Source organism: Patagioenas fasciata, chromosome Z (assembly GCF_037038585.1).
Source record: "Patagioenas fasciata isolate bPatFas1 chromosome Z, bPatFas1.hap1, whole genome shotgun sequence".
In the NCBI taxonomy this organism is placed as follows: Eukaryota; Metazoa; Chordata; class Aves; order Columbiformes; family Columbidae; genus Patagioenas; species Patagioenas fasciata.
The window spans coordinates 58,376,295-58,399,505 of record NC_092560.1 but is presented as its reverse complement, the minus strand read 5'-3'; the positions used below and the strand labels follow the sequence as shown (position 1 = coordinate 58,399,505).

At 39.4% G+C, this 23,211-nt stretch overlaps 1 protein-coding gene across 2 annotated transcripts in view; it reads right to left on the bottom strand.

Moving 5' to 3' along the window:
• Positions 1–9,248: 9,248 nt before the first annotated feature.
• The window catches only part of SLC38A9 (solute carrier family 38 member 9), a 44,231-nt gene continuing 30,268 nt past the window's right edge, over positions 9,249–23,211 (bottom strand). For both annotated transcript variants that reach the window (XM_065860595.2, XM_065860596.2), the window contains 4 exons: positions 19,060–19,173; positions 17,647–17,795; positions 11,718–11,807; positions 9,249–10,042 (listed from right to left, as the gene is read on the bottom strand). In XM_065860595.2, the coding sequence (XP_065716667.1) occupies positions 9,877–10,042; positions 11,718–11,807; positions 17,647–17,795; positions 19,060–19,173 (519 nt within the window). In that variant the 3' untranslated portion in view covers positions 9,249–9,876. The remainder of the gene's footprint in view (positions 10,043–11,717; positions 11,808–17,646; positions 17,796–19,059; positions 19,174–23,211) is intronic.

Sequence of the window (23,211 nt, the reverse complement as noted above, 5' to 3'; positions counted from 1 at the left end):
CAACAGAATCTATCTCCTCCAAGAGGGATTCATTAGCATTAGCAAACAAAAACATATGTTGTCAAAGACCCAAACCTTTAAAACCATAGAAATAATTTATTAAGGAGAATGACTTTTCGTATCATATTGCCTACAGCTTCATAAGTAACATACTCCATTTGCATCATAAGGTTTATAGTCCAATATGGAACGTTAAGAGTTTGCATAGGCTTTTGCATCAGCTACACCAGCACAGCATGTGTTGGATATGCATGTTTGCCCCACTTGCACAGTTTTTTTCCAAGAAATTCAGCTCTCCGGTGCTGAGGTCATTCACTTACAGCTTTATAGTTCTGACCTGACTCCACGGGAGTATGTCGTGCTTTGGGATATCTGGCTGACTGCTTTTGAATATCTGGCTGAAGTGAGAGCTTGGTGAAGCTTGGGAGTATCATACTAATACTGTTGTGAATAGTAAAAAGATAGAAATAATGACACAATGCTTTCTTCTGTCTCTGCACCTCTAGGTTTCTGGCTGGAACTCCACCTGTCCTGAGGTAGCTTTTGCCATAGCCTGCCATTTTTCTATTAATTCCCTATTATTTCTTCTGCAGTTTTGGTGTGCTCAGTAAGGCATCATTTTATCCCCTTCTAAAGTTCCTGCAGTAAGAACAGCAAAGCTGGAAACTTGGCCCAGCGGAGCAGCTGTGTGTGTGTGTGCCCGTTACACCAGCCCGTCCAGCTGCTCCCTCCCTGTACTGCCAGCGCAAAACACACCTCTTGAACTTGCTCACGCCATCATGGCTAATACATCACACAATATCGAAACCCTCAGAGCTAGAACCGCGACATGTTATTGTTCCTGGGAGCCAGGCTGTCAGGTCGACTGTTGTCACACACTCTTCCCCTTGGTGGGCTGGATGTCGAGGTGGCTGTGTGATGCAACTGATCGCAGCCCAGCATGGGCAAACTTCATGACAAAAAGGTGCAGTGTGTACATCAGGGGTTCAAGCACAGCAGACAGATGCACATTATTTGTGTGTCAGGCATACCCAGTGGTGCCCTCTCTAAACAGGTCAGCACCAGAATGTGAGTGCTTAGGCCTCTAGATCCCCAAAATATTCTACCTGAGTTGCACAGTGTCTCCTCTGCAGCCTGCTCACCAGAGAACTTGACACAGAGACACCTGATGCACTATACAACTATTTATTAATCTGCTGAAGAAAAACGGTCATTGGGACTGCCAGAACAGGGACAGTCAGTAGTTAGGTTAAGCAAAACTAGATTAGTTTCTCTAAAAAGCAGCGTGATACAATGGACAAGTGGTGGGGTTCATGGAGAAGCACACAGCAGAAAACTGAGTTCTGAGTCTTCCGTGACTTTATATGTAATTTGGCTTAACATTTTAAAATAAATGTGGTCAAAAAAGTTCACAGCTCCCCTCCAGCTGTCTGTTGGCTTGAGGTTTGTGGCTCTAGTCAGTAATGAAGGTAGAGAGCTGCATGGAAATTCACACAGCACTTAGAAAACGGAGGATCTTTTAAAGCCCTAAGACCATTCCTTACAAGTGCTTTTGAAGAGGACAGAGGGCCCTTAGTGTTTTTTTTCTTCCCTAGAAATACATGAGAGTATCTACACACACAATGGATAATTCACCAAATTTAGTGGGTTCAGCTTGGTGCATACTTTCCATGTGGTTCAAGTGCTATAAAATATTCCATGGAGAAACACTGCTGACAAATAACTAAGAAGCAAAGAACAAGTACACAGGGGAGCAACACTGCAACTACACACAAATCCCAGACTGGTTGTGAATTTTTGCCCAAGGAGTGAAAGGAAAGCAAGATTCACCCTGGGATGAAATAGCCAGCTGAGGATATTTCAAAAGTATTCTGTTTTTTCCTGTAGGAGTTTTTACTCCACAAAAAAACCTGCCCCGAAACAGTAAAAATTCAGATTGTGCTTCCCACTGAAATTCCGTATTTTACTTTGGTACTCACCTTTTCAGTGAGTTTTTAAAGGTAAGCCTGTTATAATCACACTCAACAATATCGCATGTAAACTGTGATGCAGGTCTGGTGGCACCTGAGTAACAGATGCTGAAGAATACCCAGCTCCTTGCTTGGAAAGCAAAGTCCTGCTGCTTCTGGTGGAATCTTCCGCTAACTGCCAAAATCTTTTCAAGAGCAATTTCTCCAAGGCCTGAATCAGTGCCCATTGAAAGCAAAGGGAAAGATTCCTACTGATGGCAGCTGGCCCAAACAAGCCAGAGGTCTAGGCTGCCCTTGCCAGAAAATTTTATGTGCATTTTGATGACTTTTAAAGCTTCTCTTTTTGTAATTGTCTTTCTTATGGATCATACTTTTCAGCAATTTTTTTTCCAGACACTTCACATACTGGATAAAGTGTGGTTGCTCTGCTGCTATCCCTGATCAAACACAGGAGATCATTTTATCAGATTAATTTTTAAGAGACCCACTTTAGTCAGGGTGCACTGGGAAGAATACACAATGTTAAAACATTCTCCTGTCCAATGGCCAGATTTTCCCTGTATAAACACATGGGATGAAGGTAAAAGACTCAGTCATGTGCTAAAGAAAACTCTGTGGTGCCCTCACAATAAAACCATAGAAGCCAGGTTTTTAACAAGTTTACCCAATGGTTGAAGTTTACTTGCAGTTTGGCCTCCGAGGTAAGTATAGACATTCCAGTGCAGATGGGGATTGAGGGCAGATTTCACTGTGGAAAGAACTGGGACAGTGTTGTAAGCTCCGAGGGAAGGTGTGGGAGCCTGTGGTCACTACATACTCCTTTGATGCCACTAAATGGCAACTTATTACCAAGGTGCAAATCAGGTGAACAAACCTGTCTGAAAGGGGCTCATTGGGGCATCTGATTTATCTACGAAACAGACAGGGAAGGAATGAAAAATGGTGCATCTTTAGGTATGAGTTTATTTCTGGAGGAGCTCTAGCCCATCTAGCAACTGCTATGATGGGGAAGCTGGGTGCCTGCAGAAAATAGGTGCTGGCAGCAGTGTGAACAAGTGCACTCAGAGTGCGAAGACTGTCGCCTTTCTGTTTTTCTTTAAACTTGTTTTCTTCTGTTGGAGTAGGAGCAGGAACAGTACATGCAATCGCAGCTCACTGTTTTTACAGCACAATATTGGTTTAGACCAGATTTCAGTTAGCTTAAAAAAAAAATCCAATCTCCCCCCCTAAGCATTAACACTAGCAAATTTTGTTACACCTTCAATATGCCAACTAATTATTCAGAGATGAAATCACAACTAACTGGAGTTCAGCTATCAGAGGTTACCCCTAACTTCTCACTCCTTTGGTGTATGACGTATCGAGAGACAAGATAACACTTCAACCTGAACCACCTTTGTAAAAATAGTTAGGGAGTTGGTGAAATATGAAATGATTTCCAGAGCTGTACAAATCTAGTCTTGGGAAGAAACCAGCAGCTTCCTGGGGGAGAGTGGACTGCTCATGGTAACTTGCACAGAGGCAGGACAGGATCTTTTGCTCACTGTTTTCAATCTGGCTGCACCCTAAATAGCAGCTGTATTTCCATAACAAAGGACTTTAGTTATGCAAATCCTCTCTCTCAAGCCCAAGGACTGCAGACAGGATAGGTGAGGTTCAGCCTTCCCTTAGTAAAGAGTGGTGTGCTTCTACAGAATAGGTGCAGTGAACATGAGCTCTCCCACATCCCAAACCCACAAAGCCAGCACAAAGGATCAGCAGGAACCACCTTCACTGCCTCTGCCACCCTGTACCAGCCCAGACCTCTTGATCTCTTATGCTGGAAGGTTAAGGCATGTCCCCAAGTTTGCTTATAATAACTTGGTATCATGACCTGGGCTCTTATTCCACATCTGTATGCAAAAAAACTGGATATTCACTGAAGAGATACATAGCAAAAAACCCAGCTTCAAAGCAAAAGAGCCTCCCCTCTCCTCCCATAACCCGCCTGTAATTTGAATGCCCTGTGGTAATTTCATAATACAATCTCCTTTTGCTCTAAAAGATGAAGCCAGCTGGGCAGTGGGGACAATGTCTCTTTTTGGTGTGGCATTTAGTATCTAGCCTGGAACTCAATGTGTAGGCATTTCTCCTCCCCTCATATTGCAGCTGAATGACTTTGCTGTGTTGATTTGAAATGACCTGACTAATCTCAACTTCCTCTAACAGTTTAATGAAATGTCAGAAGTGAACAAGGTCCACGGAACTGAAAAAAGACCATTCAAACAACGATGAAAAGAAACACATGGACAGCAGTTTTTAAACAGTCTTTGGGCTATTGGAAATAATTCAATGAGATTTAGCCAAGCTGCAATACAAACATATTAAGGAGAGACCAAAAATATTTTATATAAAGCTGCATTTTTCATCTGATTGTTTACTTCAGGATTACAAAAAGCAGGTACATGGGAAAAGCCACAAGGAGGTAAACCCTGAAACAGAAAGAGACCCTTCCTGCCCCGCTCAGATTAGTTGGCGTTTGGAAATACAAACCACAGAGCAACAGTTTCATCGTACTGGTTCCACCATCTGAAATTACAGGAGCGAGAGGTAGAGAGGATCTGGCAAGTTGAGTCCTGTTTCTTTCCAAGAGAAGTTTAATGTGTGTTCTCAACTGCAGAAGAAATTAAATATGCTGATCATGACTCCAACCTCACAGAATACCAACTCAGAGGGAAAAGCTGACACTGTACTCCAATGTTGTACCCCATCACGGTACAATGAGCTAAACCAAACATATCAGTGCTTTGCATATCATTAATATTTTACTTCCTATTAGGAAGTCTCTGAGAGCTCTGCTAAAATAGCATTTTCTTTACTGAAGACAGCCTCTAAATTTCATGAACTGCACATGGAAATTAATTTCTGCTTCCTAGCAAAGGTGAGAGGGACACTGTTTTGCTGGTGCAGCTGGTACCAGCTATTACCAAACACTAATTATTTTCCCATTATTTTTCCTCAGGTGCCTTTATTCCCATTACAACTGTGACAGATGATTAGTGCAGTTGTTCTCTGGAGTAAAACATCCTGAAAGGCAAAGATACGCTTTCCAGAGGCTACCATCTCTCCCACCTCCCTTACCACCATTTCTCTGCAGAGCACGGCTGTTGCAGCATCAATCTGGTTGTACACACACAGGAGCCTCTGGGACTTCCCAGGATGCAGACTGTGTATCATACCATAGAATCACAGAACAGTTTGGGTTGGAAGGGACCTTCAAAGCTTATCTAGTCCAACCCATCAGGCATGAGCAGGGGCATCTTCAACTAGATCAGGTTGCTCAGAGCCCCGTCCAGCCTGGCCTTGAATGTCTCCAGGGATGGAGCATCTACCACCTCTCTGGGCAACCTGTGCCAGTGTTTCACCACCTTTATTGTAAAAAATTTCCTCCTCATGTCTAGCCTGAATCTCCCCTCTTTTAGTTTAAAACCATCACCCCATGTCCAAAGATTCGACTGTCTCAGTTACCGCAGGAAGTCTTTCATCCTTCCCAGAGCAGCTCCCGAATTCAGTTAGTAAAACTGAATTTTTTCAGTAAAACTCAGCTTTCCACTGTTATACCATGCTGGAGAAACAGTCATGGACATGGGCCACAACGGAGTTTTAAGCAACCTTAGGGCTGACTGCACATTCCTGCATGTTCATTAACATCTGCTCAAAGTCCAGCTGTGAGTTAGGAGATGCCAGGTCTGAGCAATGACAGGGAACCAAAAGCTGTTGCAACCTTTGCACTCTCAAACCGACACCCTATGGAAAAAAAGTTCCATAATCAAAAGCCAACTGTTGTGTGGAAACCTGGTGGAGAAGGAGGCAGTCTGGAGGCTCGGTGGGCAACCTGTCAGTCCAACAAAGTGTGCAGCATTGCAACCAAGCACCATCACCCTTACATATCTTTTGTACACAGTGTTCAAAAGACTGAACTTTTAAGAAGGAAATGTTACATAAAATGTCCTCCCTGAGCTCCTCTGTTTAAATGACCCAGCATTTGAGAGAGCTACAGGATTTAGTACATTAACTGTATTAATCTAGGCAAGAAGGGAAAAACTTATTTATAGGAACAGATGCAGCTGTGAGTGACGGGGAAACTGAGACCTATTATAATAAGCACAGGAGAGATTTTGAAGACTGCTAGAAGCTGAAAGGAAGAATCTGGGCCACAATACCATTAAAAAACTGGAACAGGTGACGCTAGGCCATTACAGAGAAGGCAATGAGGTTATTACAAGCATGTCTGGAGAAGGTATTTCCTTCTCTCATCATGGCAAGAAGGCAGATGTAAAAGCCCCATTATCTGTTCTTGTCTTTAGAAGTACAATTACTTCTGTTCATCGCAAAGCTCCCACTGAAAAACTAATCCCATGGTCTTGGTGCTCAGACTGTGTGTAATCACCCACAGACATGTCCACAACTTCACCACGCAGGCATGTCCACAACTGCTCCTGGAGCTTCCTGGGAATTTCCCTGGCTACTGATGCTTTGGCAATGTCTAAAGGTCATGCTGGGTTAATGCCTTGTGTATCCTGAGATCTGGATTTTAGCTCGATGGTATCAGCACAAATGATTACCACTGTTTGAACTTCATGCAATGAAAACTTCAGTTTGCATCACAGAGTTACTGTGTAATATGGAGCGCTGAATTTTCAGACTGGAATGAGGTAGGGACAGTGCCAAACAAAGAGCCTGGTACTGTTAAGAAAACCTCTTACTCAGTTCCCAGAGCTGACAGGATTTCACCTCACAGCTTATTCCAGCAAAGCTCAAATGTAAAAGACAGAATTTCAGTATTTCCAGCAGAAATTATTTTTCTTCTATGAGAAGGTAATAAATGACAGTTCACAGTACACCATTTGGTCCATGTATTAATTTTTCTGCACCTCTAAATCACAGGTCGGTTTGCTGGAATACAGAACATAAGGAACTAGAAGTAGTTTGCCATCACTGCAGGTCGCATGATCAAGCAAGGTGAAGTGTGCATTTGTAGAGAACTACATTTTGTGCTTGCACAGAAAGAGACACTGCAATCTAATTCTGGTATGTTAGACCACTTATGTCGTCATTGAATTTTAAAATATTACTTAACTTAGGATGTTGACTGTTGACAAAGAAAAAACCTCTGAAAAACGCCATTCCACTTACACACTCCTAACTTGCTTCTGACCCTTGTGAATATCTCAACTGTATACAGCAAAGGAAAGAAATACTTTCTCATAAGAAAATGTACTTCAGGTGATGACAGTGCCATGAAATATTTAGTTATCACTTTAATACTTATCAATTTATAATTTAAAATTGTTAAAGGCCTGTAGAAATAAAGAGTGCAGCAAGAACCTAACTGTAACACAGAACCAAAACAGGCTTTCAGAAAGGTACAGAATAATATCCTTCTAAATATTAACTCAGATTGTTGTATATTACACAACTGGAAAAGAGACAAACAGACAGAAGAGGCCATTAAGACATTTCACCATGAACTCTTGTCTTACTTGGGAATTTCTGTTGAACTGCTAGATCCTAACAGAATTTAATTCTGCTAAAATCAGTAAGCATTTTACTATCTGTTTCAATGGCAAGGATTTAACTCACGGAATCTGTGGAAGGACATAATAAAATTGAAGTACCTGCACTCATAAGGGTTTGTACCTAAATTAAGCACTAAATCTATAATAAGTAAGTACAAGACCTTAATGTGAATGAGCCAATGATGCTTGAAATCCTACATCTTTAGTCCTTCCCTTTTGGTGTTCAAATACTTCTGTATCAAATAACTGTGGAGGGTTTAGAAATGTTCTACAGTTGTGGAACTGTAGATTTGATGGAAAGAAATTTTGTTGGAAAATAAAAAACAGAACAAAACAAAACAAAACAAAAACAAACAAACAAAACCAACAGGTTTAATTGGTGAGATACACTGCTGAGAACATTGAGGGAATGCAGCCATGAAGTTAAATGCAGTGATGACCCGGACACTCTAGAAACTACTTTATGGGAGAGGTCAGACCCAGTCCCTATAAAGCAGATGTGCTGGCCAGTGCTAACAGTGTCAGTGGTGCAGGACACGTTCACTGTCAGGCAGTGAAAAGGGTGGAAAGATTTGCCCTACAGAATAAGGAAACCGAGTAGTGTGAGATATATACACAGTACACACAGCGAAAACGACCAGGACAAGGCAAATACTTCTCTCTAATACAGAAGAGAAGATGGATGTATTCTCCAATTCCAACTTAAAGGCACAAAAAGTTCCACAAGAAAAAAAGAGAGGATCTGAAATAATGATGATATTCTGCAGATAATATTCCAGATCTGTATGACCTTGTATTTCACACAAATCAGAGGACACGTGTGCAAGTCAGTGTACTTTATACACTTTGAAGAGCCTAATGGAACAAACAGATTTACATCGTTAATATAAAAATTCACATCATTTCCCAGAAGAGCGTGGTAGATTATCTAGATTATGCATTGTCTTTCTGATGAAAATACGAACTCTTAAACCCTGCAATGTAATTATTTTTCCCAACTCAACTCCTACTTCACAAATATCAGATCAGTCCAACTTTTTTCCTTTTTTACTTACTCTGGACTTTAGCATTGCTCAGAGTCCTCTTTCAATTACTCTACATTTGTTGATTATTTTAATACACTGAAATTCTGTACACAGAGGAGTTTTTATTTTCTGCCCAGCCAAAAAAGATGACAACCTACTAGTGTCTGATAACTTAATTATTTCATGTTTTGGGTTAGGACTCAGAGTCACAGAGGGTAGGTGAAGGAAGGTGTCTGTGTGCTTACGCATGTGTGCCCTCTTAGCTAGTAAACCAGAAATTAAAACAAAACAAAACCCAAGACAACAAAACCTTTCCCAGATTCTTCCAGCCTCTGTTAAGATTTACCTAAAACTTAGATTATGTGATTTAGTTCACAATTCTGAAGAGCACTAGGTTTGTCTCTCTGCTCATATCCAAAACATCTATAGTACTGGAGTGGAAAAGCGCAGCAAGAGACTAGTGAGACCCTGCAACGGAGAAAGAAAGCCCGTGATGAGCATTGTGTCCAACATGGATCTGTAAAACCACATGCAACACACGACAGGACAACTTCACAGCACATAATAGCCCAGTTAACAGAGTTGAAGTGAGGTCAAGCCTGGAATTCTAATTTTAATTGTCTCGTTCGAATTTTTTTTTTTATCCTCCTAACTTTTTTCATTGTATGATCACAAATAACTAGCATACATATTGGTTCTGAACAAAGCACTGAGTTTATTGTTTCTCTTAGTTGGAATTTCCTAGAGGAAAAATCTTGCCAAACAATTTAATAGCATATTCAAAATTAAGAGTGCATTTTGACCCAAACGACTATAAATTAACCTAAAAAAAATCCCCAGGAAAGACAATAATTTCTTCATTTTCCAAACAAAACAGGAAAATAACTGCAACAAAAGAGCATTTTGAACAGTCATCGAACAATACTGTGAAAGCATGTTTGTTAGTAAACGTAAGGACAGTTCCTTTGAAGGAAAGACGAGTTCTATGGCCTGAGACTGAAAGGTGTGTGTTTTGAGAAGTGTGCTGTAAAAAATTAAAATATTTGAGCTTCATTAATCTTTGATGTACGTTCAATAAGAACAGGAGAATTACCTCACTGAAATCTGAACCACTTCACTTCTCAAAAAATTCTGTTTTTAGAGGGGCAAGACAGGTTTCCCGTCAAGTGCCTGAAAGATGCGTGTTGAATTTGTTTCAAAGGTGCAGCTTTTCTCAAGAAGATCATATCGAGGACTGTTCGTTCTCATGTGTGAGTGTTGCTCAAGGTGATTGCCAAATATCACAGTACCACTTGTGACAGCCACAGGGAGAAGGGGGAGTTTTCACAATAGGAATTGTGCAATCAGATTAGCCAGTCCAAGGAGGATTATAAAGATGTGAATGATCAATGCTGGCCACGTCAGCTGCCCAACACGATGCAGAGAGATCACGTAGATGAGGGATGGATACACGAATACAAAGGCCAGACCACACGTTGCTCCAGAGTATCTGAGGAAAGTGGGGGGAGAGGGGAAGAAGAAAAGAAAATTTAAAAAGAATGCTTTATTTAGACTCTTATTTCTTGTTGTGATTTTCCCCCCTCAAACCAATGAACAGTCTGGCTGAACAATGACTATATGCACTCTCTGAACATCAGTTTCTGTCCCTTACTGTCCTTCACCTCCTTCACTGGCATTTAATTATCCCCCTCTGTGTTGCTCCTGCACTCCAATGTGACTTTGAGGTTTCAGTCGCATTCCCAGATGCTCCTGGGGATGGACTCGTTGTCTCGGACTCGATGTTTCTACTTTTTTGGGGGCAATTTGTCAACATGCAACAGAAAAAGATTGGACAGTTCATCTTTCGTTAGGCATCCTTTACTGTCAGAACTGCAAATCTCATCACAGCCCAGCCATCTGAGGACACATGTTAAAGCATGTAAGCAAAGAAATGCTCCTAAATCTGCAATTTTTATTTTATGAGATCCTGGCAAACCATTCTCTGAAAAGATCAACATGCCCTCCTGGTAACATGATCAACCACAGCAAGTGAAATACTTAACTCCCTTGCTTACCAAAACCTTCTCATTATTTTTCCCTTACTGTGAGTTTCCACCTACTAAGCTATACTGCAGCCAAATGTGCATTATTAACTAACAACATATTTTACTTCAAATATTTGAACATTCCTTTTAGACAGAGGAAATCTAATAATACAGGTTAACTGTTTGCGACACAAAACCAGCAACTACTTAAGTTAGACTGTATATAGACCATTTATCAGCTGGAAATTCACTGTTTAAAATGTTTGGTTACTATGTACAGTATGAACGCATTAACAGAGGTCAGGATCAGTTTGCAAACAGATAAATGTACTGCATGACATTTATTTAGAATGAATTACTAGACCATCTCTACTGCTGGAATATGAAAAAAATCACTAAAAGGAGAGGTACAAAAGAAAGGAAATGGAAAAAAACCCTCAAAGATCAACCACTGAGCAAAAGTAAGTTATTTTGCTACACTGGTCAGACCCAAGCCTGTCATTCTGGTTTTATAATTGGAGATTTCTATATTTTTAAACACCTCCCTCTCCTGGTTGTTGCAGGAAAGATGCAAACCAGGAATGAATGACATTGATTACAAACACAGTGGTGTCAAATGTAGAAAATAAAATTCATAAGATTGATCCTTCTCAATCACAGAAATCCTAGGTGTTTCTTTTACGTGGTAAATTTAAGATAACATTTAGAAGTATAACTTTTGTGTCAGTTTTCCCTTTGAAGCTACTTACTTTCTTGGATTTTTATTATGGACTTTCAAAATAGCTTAAAATGGTCTTAACATAAAACAAAACCATGAGAGAAGAGATACAATAAACAAGCAACTTTTCTAGTGACACCGTATTCTTTCATGTGTATAGTTGGGAGGTCCTCAGCGACAGCTCCAATGAAACTTGGGGATTCATACCAGTCACCTCAGATACGGAGGCACAACTACAGATAGCTGCTTGTCAGAACTTTAAAAGGGCTGGGTGATTATACTTCTAGTTCATTATTTACAACTTCAAAAGGTGTAAGCCTCACAAAAGACAAAGACACATTTACCTGCACTTACACTGTTCTGTTCAAGACGCAAACATGCAGCAACACCACCGGCAAGTTCACTGTGCAAGCAGCACTCACCTTATGATGCCTCCTATATTCGGATAATATCTTGCCATTGCTACTCCAGCTCCCACAATTGCTGCGTTCAGGGTAAGCACATGGAAGACGCTACAGGAAAGTGAAGAAAGAATGCTAAAGTATCTGCTGTATTTACTAAAATATACCATTATCCTCCATTTACACTACCATTTACCTTGTACATGGATGGTATTTCCATTTGCACAACTCACTCTATTAAGGTAATTTATTTCACAGGAAACATAACATTTACTGAATGTTCAGATGCCAAACTCTAAATATCTAGTGTTTTGACTCAAAATATTCTTAAGGAGTAAGCATGTGTAATTTGGCAGCTCTTCTGAAAAACACCATACATGGTATTCAGCACAAGGATTTCAGATGGATATTAAAATACCAAAGAAACAATACTGTATAACTTTATTCCCACAAGAAAGAATTAGCTTGATCTGAATTGCTCAAAGTGAACTAGTGGAAACCACAAGAAAGGAAAAGATGTGAGTGGAAAACATTACACAGAATACTAGGGTGGAAATAACACCTTAAAACTTGAACTCTAATGCATTTTGATAGAGGACAAACATTTAAAATGTTGGATGTCATTTAATATATGACCCATGTAATATTCAGTCTGGAAATTATTTTTAAATTTGGTTTTAGAAATAATTTCCTGTTACTTTCCTTTTTGCATTAAGCATGAACATTTGAGATTTTCTGTTGTGCAAAAGAAGCTTTTAATGTATCAGACAAACTCAGTGTAGTTATACACAGAGCTGAGACTGAGGAGTGCACTAGTTTTCTTCGGAGACTACCTTTTGTTAACATATGCCAACATTTCATAAAGTCAGGAAATAAAATAAAAACACTGATATTTTGGTCACACAGCTGTTTCTATGAAGGGAAATAAGAATTCACACAGAGGAAGCATAAATACACTTACGGGTTTTGTTTATTCTCCTGGAGGATTTGATTTCTTAAAATAAACAAAATATGTAAATCAATGCTGATTTTTTTCTTAACTGTAGAAAGTATTTGTATTATGGAGGATGTCACTAACTAACAAGCTTTTTAAAAGTGACCACTTCCATGGCTGAAAGGTTGGTTGGCAGCTTCCAGGTTAGGAAGAAAGATTAGGGATGTAGTCTCATTAAAAGTTCAGGGAAATCACACAGGAGTAATTTAAGATATGAACTATTTCTAATGCTTGCTCTTAAAAATTGATTTGAAAAAGACAGAAATAATATCTTCAATTTTGTAGATGACACTTTAACAGTGGTACAAGAGGTGCACCTTAGAGACTGAACACAGTGGGAACACAGCAGCTGAAACTTTTAACAAAGATATAATTGGATATAAACCTAGTAAAACCCCAAGAATAAAAAAATAAAATCCCAAGAATCAGACCTACTATGGAAAGTAGGATCAAACATTTACCACTTCACTAATATTGCTAAGGAAACCCAATTAACTAAATGGTTCACCAAAAAAAAAAGCATTTGACATTAAAAGTTACTTCCTCTCTTCCCACACATACGGCAGATTGCAAATCCTGTCAGATAGCACAATTGAGGCCAAAAGCTTATGAACGCAGAAAATGACAGCACTTCTTTTTGCAAATTTGTGTCAGTTCAGAATATCTGAAAAATTCTTCAGCACTTCATTCTGAGATGCTTTAAAACAGAAGTGACTTTGTAGTTCAAAGCTGTTGCTTTTTAAAAAAATAATTCTGGCTTCTTATAGCTTAAAAAGCAAAGTGGTGCATGCGTGTGTCTGGTGTGAAATGAAGCATTTTTCAGCTTCTTGATCTGGGAAAGAATAATTGGGCTGGGGGAGGGGATGCGTTTTGGCTCAGTTGAAAACAATGGTCTCAAAATGCTGGAGCCTCCCAAACAATTCAGTACTTGCAGAGCAGTGCTTTACAGTTTTAATTGTTAACAATTAAACAGGATCCTCAAGAACAATACCAAAATTTAAAAGTCTGAAAGGATTTAAATCCATCTGTTTCAGGGCAAGAGGTTACACTGTATTTCTCTCCTGGGACATTTTTGCTCCTTTTTCTACCTTTTCGAAATAGCCCAAGTGGTAACCATGGTATTGGCCAACAGGTATTTAACCTGCAAAACCTTTCTTTTACCTACACAGATATTCAAAGTTTATCTCGACTCCAAGACAGGAGAAAGCCTAATTCTTCATCGAGAGAAAGGCATTGCTACTTGTTTCCTCTATATTTCAGACAAGTGAGCTGGGACTGCTCAGCTGATGTGAAACCTGGGAGAAGAAAAAATTATGCATCGCCTGCTCAAGCTTTTAAGTTTGGAGAGGATGAGCTACTTAATCACACAAGACTACAGATTAATAGGATACACCATGGCTAAGCACAGCAAAGAACTGTTAGCAGAAGAACAGCACCGTAAAGTATCTAAAAAGGCACGGGACAGAAGACATGGGGATCAGACTTCAGACAAGAAAAGATCCCCTGAAGTTGTGTAAATGGTTCCTCATTATGATCCAGTTATAAACCATGGCCTACCAGCAGAAGCCACAATATGAAACAGGATGCTGCTTTTGGTAGAAGTTGCTTTGGATTAGGCCAGCTGTCAAGAAGAAGAACTACAAACCAGTAAGATAATACCTTGGTGCGTCTTCACATCAAGTGACAGAAAAATAACAAAGAAAAAGGAGCTAAAGCAAAAAATTGATCTGAACAATAGTCACTGCTAGGAAATAAAATTATCTGGCAGGCCTGTAAGCATGTGTGTGATCAAGGTATTCAATCAACAGCCACTTCTAAGATGCATCCATTCAGAATTCCAAGTGCTCCATCTAACAACTTCCTGTTTATCCCTTAACACCATCCATAGCAGCAGCAAGTACCACATCTGCAAACAACTGTTCCTATGAAGAAGCCTGGCTTTTAATATCAGGGAGTTTCCAGTTCATGTGAAACCTGCAGCACATCCATATGGAGCAACCCAGGACTTAAAAATGAATATAGGAAAATTTACAGCGGGGACCTGGACTAAAGCAGGAGATGTTTGGGGTTTGTTTTGAAGAAATAATTGGACAATTATACCCAGAAGGTAAATTTATAACATCTCTCAGCTGCAAAGGAATCTTGATATAGGAAAGATACACCTATGGAAATACAAATGAGTTAGCACACTGAATCACAGGGTTAAATGAGGCTAGGTGCTCAACAGAGATCTTCAAATGAAGAACCTGTAAGAACTCAGCACACTACTTGATGTGCTATACAAACAGATGCCATCAGTACACATCCCTAAACCCCACTTCCACAGCCTGAAAATAAAAATAGAAAAAGGCACAAAAATCATGTAAACATACAGAATCCGTCACAAAATCAAAAAATTACAAAATTTTAAACTGTGGGTGGTTGGTTTTTTTTTTTCGTGTTTTTTGTTTGTTTGTTAATTGTTAGAATCATAGAATAGTTCAGGTTAGAAGGAACCTTCAAAGCTCATCTAGTCCAATCCCCCGGCAGTGATTGGGGACATCTTCAACTAGATCAGGATGCTCAGAGCCCTGTCCAGCCTGGCCTTGAATGTCTCCAGGGATGGGGCATCTGCCACCTCCCCAGGCAACCTTTGCCAGTGTCTCACCACCCTCATTGTAAACAAATTTTCTTCCTTATATCTAGTTTGAATCTACTGTCTTCCATTACCCCTTGTCCTACTGTAACAGGCCCTACTAAAAAGTCTGTCCCCACATTTCTTATAGGCCCCCTTTAAGTACTGAAAGGCCACAATATGGTCTCCCTGGAACCTTGTCTTCTCCAGGCTGAACAACCACAGTTCTCTCAAACTGTCCTCTCAGCACAGAACCCCACTCTCTGCTGTGCTGTTTTTTATCCTGCTTCATCCTTTTGGTTTGTCATTGATATATAAAATTCCTCCAGTCAAGTGACCAGGAATGTTCCCCTCCAAATATAAACCTCATGTACATATCTAAGAGCTAAAGCTTGAGTCTTGGCAGGTCAGTTGTCATACCGCCCAAGAATTTTAGCCATGAACACTGACAATTTCAATAAAAGAAGACAAACACATACAACTACTAGTATAGTGTGCTTTTTCCTAAACAAAAGCCATGGAACTTAATATTTCCAGGTAGGTTCTTCAGGGTAGATCAACAGGCTCCACAGCAAAACATCAGTTTATGTCAGTAAGAGCGACTTTTTCATATTTGCAAAATGCTTCCCCACAAAAGCAGCTCTGGGAAAAACCCAGAATACTGAAATTCTTCCTAGAAAGGTGATGTATACACAATGCTACTGAAGGACCTTCCCCAGTTTTAGCTACTGTTGAGAACCAGTCATCAAAAGACATGTTTCACATCCAGGTAGTAAATCTTTACTATCCTCTCAAAGACAGGTCCTGTGCTTGCTACCAGTCTTCAGTTAGTCTCATCACATACAAAGTAAAGCTGACTTTGCTGGTTGTAAATGCACAGAAGCTGGAGTTTGCAAGTTAAGAGATTTTTGTGCTGTATTTGAGACACCTGGACACAGCCATCCAGAGTGCACTACCTCGTAACTCTAGGTTGGAGCAGTTTCAGTGGCTTCCTAGAAACCATTTTTGACTCCTCAGAAACTTTAAATACCTCCCTGTAAGGAGTCTTAACAAAAAAAAAAGTGAGTGAAGCTACCCACAGGACATCCTGGAGACAAGAACCAAGCACGTATTTGCATCATCACCTTCGTCACACCATGAAAGCTTAAAACAGCAAGCTGGAATTAGCCTGACAAGGGACTGGTATGAAGCTGCAGGTTCTAGCAGAGGGCACTAGGGAAATGAAAACCATTCTGGTCAGTGAGTAACTCGAGGGAGGAGATAGGAAAAGGCACATCCATATAATAAAAAGGACATGGCTATTTCCCCGTGGCAGTGAAATCCATGTTTAGCACTTAAATCAATGGCCTTGTTTCCAATAGTAACTTGCAGCAGTTCCTAAAAATCTCCTCAACCTTGAACTGTGTACAATTTAGCATCAAAAAAAGCAGGCACTTATTTCACTGCCTAATTTTAGGCATCCAATTTCTAGACCTTCTCATACCTATTTTAGTACCCAGAAGAAACCTGAAACTTGGAACAACGTCTTCCCAGGCCTGTATGCTATTGCTGATGCCAATAGAGGAAATACACATTTCTTCCTGGGATATTTTTTTGCCCTTCTCCATCAACAGTAGTTCACACTATAAAATAAGAAACTCAGAGATATATGCCAGCTACTCAGCTGTGACAAATTCAGACAGTACTCCAAATATAAATGTCCTATGTTTTATTTTAAAAAAGCCCAAAACTAAAATTGAAATCTGGATCAGCTCTTGCCTGGAGTTCAAACAGTGCACAAATGCAGGGGTGTGGCCCATCTCTGAAATTAGCATGTGAAAAGTTGTTTTTATAAGCATAGCAACAGCCTAGATAACACAGCTAACAGCTCACTTAGCTATTAGTTCTGTTTAAAAACGGATGGTTGATTACTAATTATGCACAGTCAAATCACATACAGCACCCTGAAAGGTTAATATACAGAGCGATGTCCTTCACAGCCTAAAGACTCCTTGATAAATATTTCTGGACTGGACAAAATTTTTTCCTGTACAACTTTTCTTTTGCTATATAAATGCGTAACACAAGGGAACTGTTGACAAAATTCCTCTGCTCACTGACAAAATGAAGAGCTAAAACAAAAGAGTCCCACCCCATTCTACGGTGCCAAGCTGTAGCAGTCCTGGTCTGCAGGCAAGAGTTCGTTTTGCATGCCTGTTTACCTCCTGACTCTACTAACACTGTGAAATTAAAATTAGCCTAATGCAGCAAAGGAAATCCCCAAAACCTCAGCCAAATTTTTGACAACAGAAGGCCATTTAGGAAAAATGCACCAAGCCCTTGTCAAGGAGTAGACTTCTTACCTTGGGTAAGCATTTCCAAAAAACTGCCTTAACAGCTGAACTCGTGCCAGATAACCCAACAGTGGGTATACAGTCATCATTTGGAACAGCAGGAATATTCTTGCAACAAATGACATGATGTCATCACTGGGGAAGTTATCTAGAAAATTCTAAATATAGGAATAATGTTACACACCAATGGTGGCTTGACTACATCTATCTGCTGATTTTTAATAGCTGTGTACAAGAAAGAAAGGGATAAAAGCCAAACAACTACCATTGCCAAATTAACTCCATAACATGAAATACCCTCTCCCTCTTTTGCAATTGCCTTGCCACCAAAGAACAACTGATTTTTGAATATTACAGAGCTGATTTCAGCTTTCACGTTAGCATTGAAGATGGAATTATTGTCCAATTTTCTGAATATCCACAAATAATCAAGGCTGTGGAAGGGCCACCTGATTTTTTAGGCAGATGGATTCATATGCTCCTATCACCTGCGATATCACATCTAATTATTAAGAACACATGAAAATGTAGTATAAGACTTAAGTATCATGGAAATACACAAATAGCTACCGAAGTATTTAGGATTACTACAGAAAATATATGGGAATAAAAACACTTGTCTATTATCTAACTGTGGATTTCACCCCATTAAGTTATTTCAAATAGTTTAAAAAAATTATTTCATGGTTAAACAATGGTACCAATTCTAACTAAGCTACAGTCAGGGGAAGCCTTTAAATGCTGCTTTAGTGCTAAATATTATGCAAGACACATGGAACACCTGCCATAAAATGGATTGCCAATTGATAACTCCTATTTTTGAAGTAATTTAGGGTGTGGGAATCAGCCTTGCCTACAAGCAGATAAGAGTTTATAACAGCCTTCACAGGGTGTTTCATGTGGTACTATTATCTGAAGAACACTGCTGGCAAGGCTCACCATAGTGTCAGACTCCAAATCTACCCATACCAAGGACTCTTATCTAAATGAGCGTCCATTTGCATTAGATTTCTTTTCCTGGAATTCCTGAAACCAGCCCCAATGAGTGGGACTGGTTACTGCACACACACCTAAACATAAATATAACACTTTTCAGGATTAGAGAAGCCAAAAAAATTAAAGCCTCAACTGTTCACTTGTTCATTTTGGTCCTTTTTTAATAACTTTCACAGAGTATTTATTAAATGTTTGGGGCTTTTTTTACAGAACTACTGGCAACCAGATATGAATACAAATGAGATAACACAAGCATTATGTATCTGCTTGTGGCAGTACCCACAAGTCACTAGCCAATGGACCAGAGTCAAGGACAGATGTGTCTGCCAGGATGAGTCATGAGGCAAGAAGCAGTAGTACTTCTTTTTTTAACACATATTTATTAAAAGCTCAAGGACAAATATGTACTGCAGTAAAATATCTCACCTGTTCGATACATTCTTTGGATAGAGGTGGAGAAGGAAAAGATGCAAAAATTATCACTCCAACATACAGATAGGTTAATCCCACCAGGAAGTATGCAACAGAGAGATCTCTCACCTGAGAAAAAATAAAATCTTAGTTTGGCCAGCACTGACACACCAAAACAGGTAAAATAAAAACCTCATTAGAAGATTTCCATTGCATTTATTACGTTACTTATATACTTATTACTATTACTTTTACATTTTTACTTTTACTTTCCATTACTTGAATGGGGACTTCAAATTTTCTGATCAGATCGAACGCTGCAAGAAGATACCTCAAGGAGGATATAGGTAAGTATTATGTCTCTATCTACATGTAGAAAAGGCACTAAGAAAAATATGCCAATAGATGTAGCATGTTATTGCTGGACATGCAAACATACACTAGTTATTGAAATAAACAAACAAGAAATTCCCTCTACTTTCTCACATTCACCTATTCCTACTAAGAGCCTTGGGACACAGAGGCAGTTGTTGAAGACAAAAGGCCCACCAATGACGTATGCTAAATGTTGTCAGGACTAAAATCTTGTGATTAAAAATATCAGCCTACACAACTGCAAATATAATGTAAAGCACATTTTTAAGAAGCTGCTTTGAAACCTACGAGGATGATCCACACACAATGGCTCCAAACAAGAAACTAATATATCAGACTTCTGTACGAATGGTGTGATAACAGAAGACATAGCCAATACACCATTGAATAAAAAATATAAACAAACCACAAATAAAACAGAAAGGTGTGGGTAGGCACAAGATATATATGTCCTTTAGCTTTAGCATTGTATTTTATAATGACTCTTTCATTTAAAATTGTCTATCCACTTTATTACTGAATTTCTATAAACACTCCAGCTAAGTGTACTAAACAATAGCCAAAGATCTTTAGGAGAAAGAGTTGAAGCTAGGGTCGTAAATTCATAGTTAGGTATATTATATATACCTAACTACGGATTTAAACAACTTAATGTTAATTTTTGAAAATTTTGTCTATATTTATAAAGCATGTAACATATAAAAAGATTGGCAACTACACAAAAATAATGAAAAGTTTTTTAGCAACACTTAATATTGGAAAATAAGAAGCAAATCTGCTCAAGCACTTCATGAAATTGCAGAATCTACACATACATCAGAGTGACCTCACAGCAATGTACTTAGTGGGTTATTCTTCTACAGCAATTTTTTTTTTTTTTTTTCTGTTTGGAAATAAAGTGGGAGACCATTGGTTCCTAGTTATTAGCTAACTATATTCTGTATAAGCTTATTCTACACTACAAAACATTCATTACCTTATAGCAAATAATTTGTTCTGCTGCTAATAATAATCAGCTTCTTAAAAGATTATTATTGATGCTTCAATACCTGACCCTATTTTCCTGTGACTGCGAAGCAAGTCTTATGAGCTCACCTCAGCACCGGAGCATTAGGACTAGATGGCTTCCAGACTAGGATCAGAATTATGGCCTCCCACCACATCACTGAGTGTGGGCAAAACTTCCTCACATCTGTGCACTGAAATCTCTCCCCCACTGTTTTTCACACTATTCCCTTAACAAAAGCAACATATCCTCCACTTTCTGGGGTCTTTCAAGGGCAAAGTGGTCCCTGAGAGAAGTATAAAACGCTAGATTACACATTTCAAGGGAAGTTCAGAAGAAAGCCAGTTTTTAGTGAGGGAACTGGAATCTTCTGCTCATTTTGCCGGTGCTTTTGAAGGCTGACGCCTTTTCCACACAGCCTGCAAGAGGCCAATGATATTTCTCATCAGACAACAATATGCTGTTAACGTGTACCCCAGGGTGGCCTACATGCCCTGGGCAGCTGCACAGTTCCAGCTGCAACCTCCTCTTCCTGATGACCAGTTACGTCCAGCTGGAAGATGCTTCTCCAGTCATCGCTCTCCTCGCACTGGTCACTGAGGAAGGACTATCAACTGCCACCAGAGCCTGAGCATAATTCTTTAAATATATTAATAAATATATTAAATAAATAATTCTTTATATTATTCCCAGAATTTCTCCTCAGTGACGTGACAAGCTTTTTGTATAACAGCTACATCTTCAAAAGCACCAGTGCTTATCTTAAAAAGTGATTTTAGGAATACTAAATTTGAGCACCTGGATTTCTCACAGGTATTAATGAGTAATTTCCATTAACTGCAGGAGCCAGAGACTTACCAGGGCAAGGTGATTGTGCAGAGACACAGACCCTCATCTCTTGATGACAGACTTATACAATTTTTCAAAATGTATCAAAGACCTTCTTAAGGTACATCATCTGACAAAAGTTGTTTTCAATTGCTTTAAGTTTGGTATTTTAGCTGTATTCCTCATGTATAAAGACAGCACAGTACCTTGCAGTTGTTATTTGCGCTCAGCCTCCATACAAGCTCTAGAACCAACTGTAAAACTATTTTTGCTGTGACAAATACTTGCAGTTGTGAGGGTAAGCAATCTTACACTAAATTCTCAGTGCTTCCTTTGGACTACACTTGATCAAAGGTAGAGAGCTGGTGTGTTATTTCCTCTGATTATACTAACCAGTTCATGTTCCAACACTTCTTGAGGGTGTATGCTTTAATCCGTACTGAAACTAAGTGCTGAGATAATTTTGATAATGTATTTTTATAGCATGTAACGCAATAGACCCTTGTCGTCAGGTGCTGTCACCATACAAAGAATACCGAGATTTTGAATTGCATAAGCAACAAGAAAAGAACAACTCAAAAACTGTAATTTTTTTTCCCCAAACATCCATCAGCTCCCTTGCAAACATCTGCTTCTGCATATAACACAGTTATCTTTGTACAAGACCATGTATTTGTGTATATAACAAGAACATATTTTGATTACTGTTCATCACTCTTCAGGAGACCTGGGTTCCCTCCCTAAAGACCTTGACTATAAAAACTGTTTAGACAGCATAATCCCAGATAAAACCAAAGGACACATGGAGAGAGAGAAAAGGATTAAGCAACAGAGCAATAATCGCATTTGTCTAAATTTTACATTAAGATGTTTATATTCAGAATGCACATTGCTGTGGTGGAAACTGACTAAGCATAAAGAATACGTCAGTCCTTGCACCTAGAGTTCATAACACAAAATTCAAACGTAGAAGAAATAGTTGAAAGGAGGAACTATTTGGGGGAATCAAGAGTGGACAGGAAGTATAAAAGACAACATGCAGGTCACAGTCCATAAGGATCACAGCTTGTCACCTGTCACACCCTTGTCATGTACACCTGAACTAACAGGAAGATTTTGAGGTGGAACTTGGAGAACAAATATTAGCTGCAGGCAACTTCTAGGTCTTGATTTCCCCATTGCATGCCGTAGAGGAGTTTATTTTTTCCTCAGTACCACAGAGAAAGATAGCTTGTAGAGTTGCTTCTTGGATGGAGAAGCCTATATCAGTGCTTAGTAATTATTACATTAGAAAAAGTACTGTTTGATCATCTCATTTCAGATTGGTCACTTCTCAAAAGACAGATGCTGCCTCTGTTATATCTCAACAGGATTCTCATCCTTTCCATGATTCTGTGATACAATATGAAAACAGCTTCACCTGTTCAAGCACCAAGGACAAGTGACAACATTTAAGAGGATGACAAAAAATTACTTCACCAAAGTGCATGATTTTGGCTGGAAAGAGAAACTACTGGTAGGGCAGCATCAACAGAAGCTCGCTCTGTTTACTGGGAGTAAACAGTGTTTCAATATTGCAGAAAATAAGAACCATCCACAGCTCCATGCCTTCTGCCTTTACCATCTGGGCAAAAAACATCTCTCCACTCCCAGGTTTTCCTGCAGGTAGTCTCACAAACCATTTTTAGGAGACAGCATGAGCACATCCATGCCTGTAGAGCATGCTCTGGGCTTGTGCAGCATCTGCTCAGATCACCAATGTGAAAGAGAAAAATTAAAAAAGAGAAAAACCTGAGCAAAAATCTCCAACAAATCAGCTTTTTGTGGCTGGTTTAGATTTCTGCGCAGTTTCCAGACCAGGTGATTGTGCAGTGTAGTGGGAGATGGGAACAAGGAGCCCAGCTTTGAATGGCAGACTCTGAACCCTGTTCACAGGGCTTCTCCAGACTCCAGAGCCT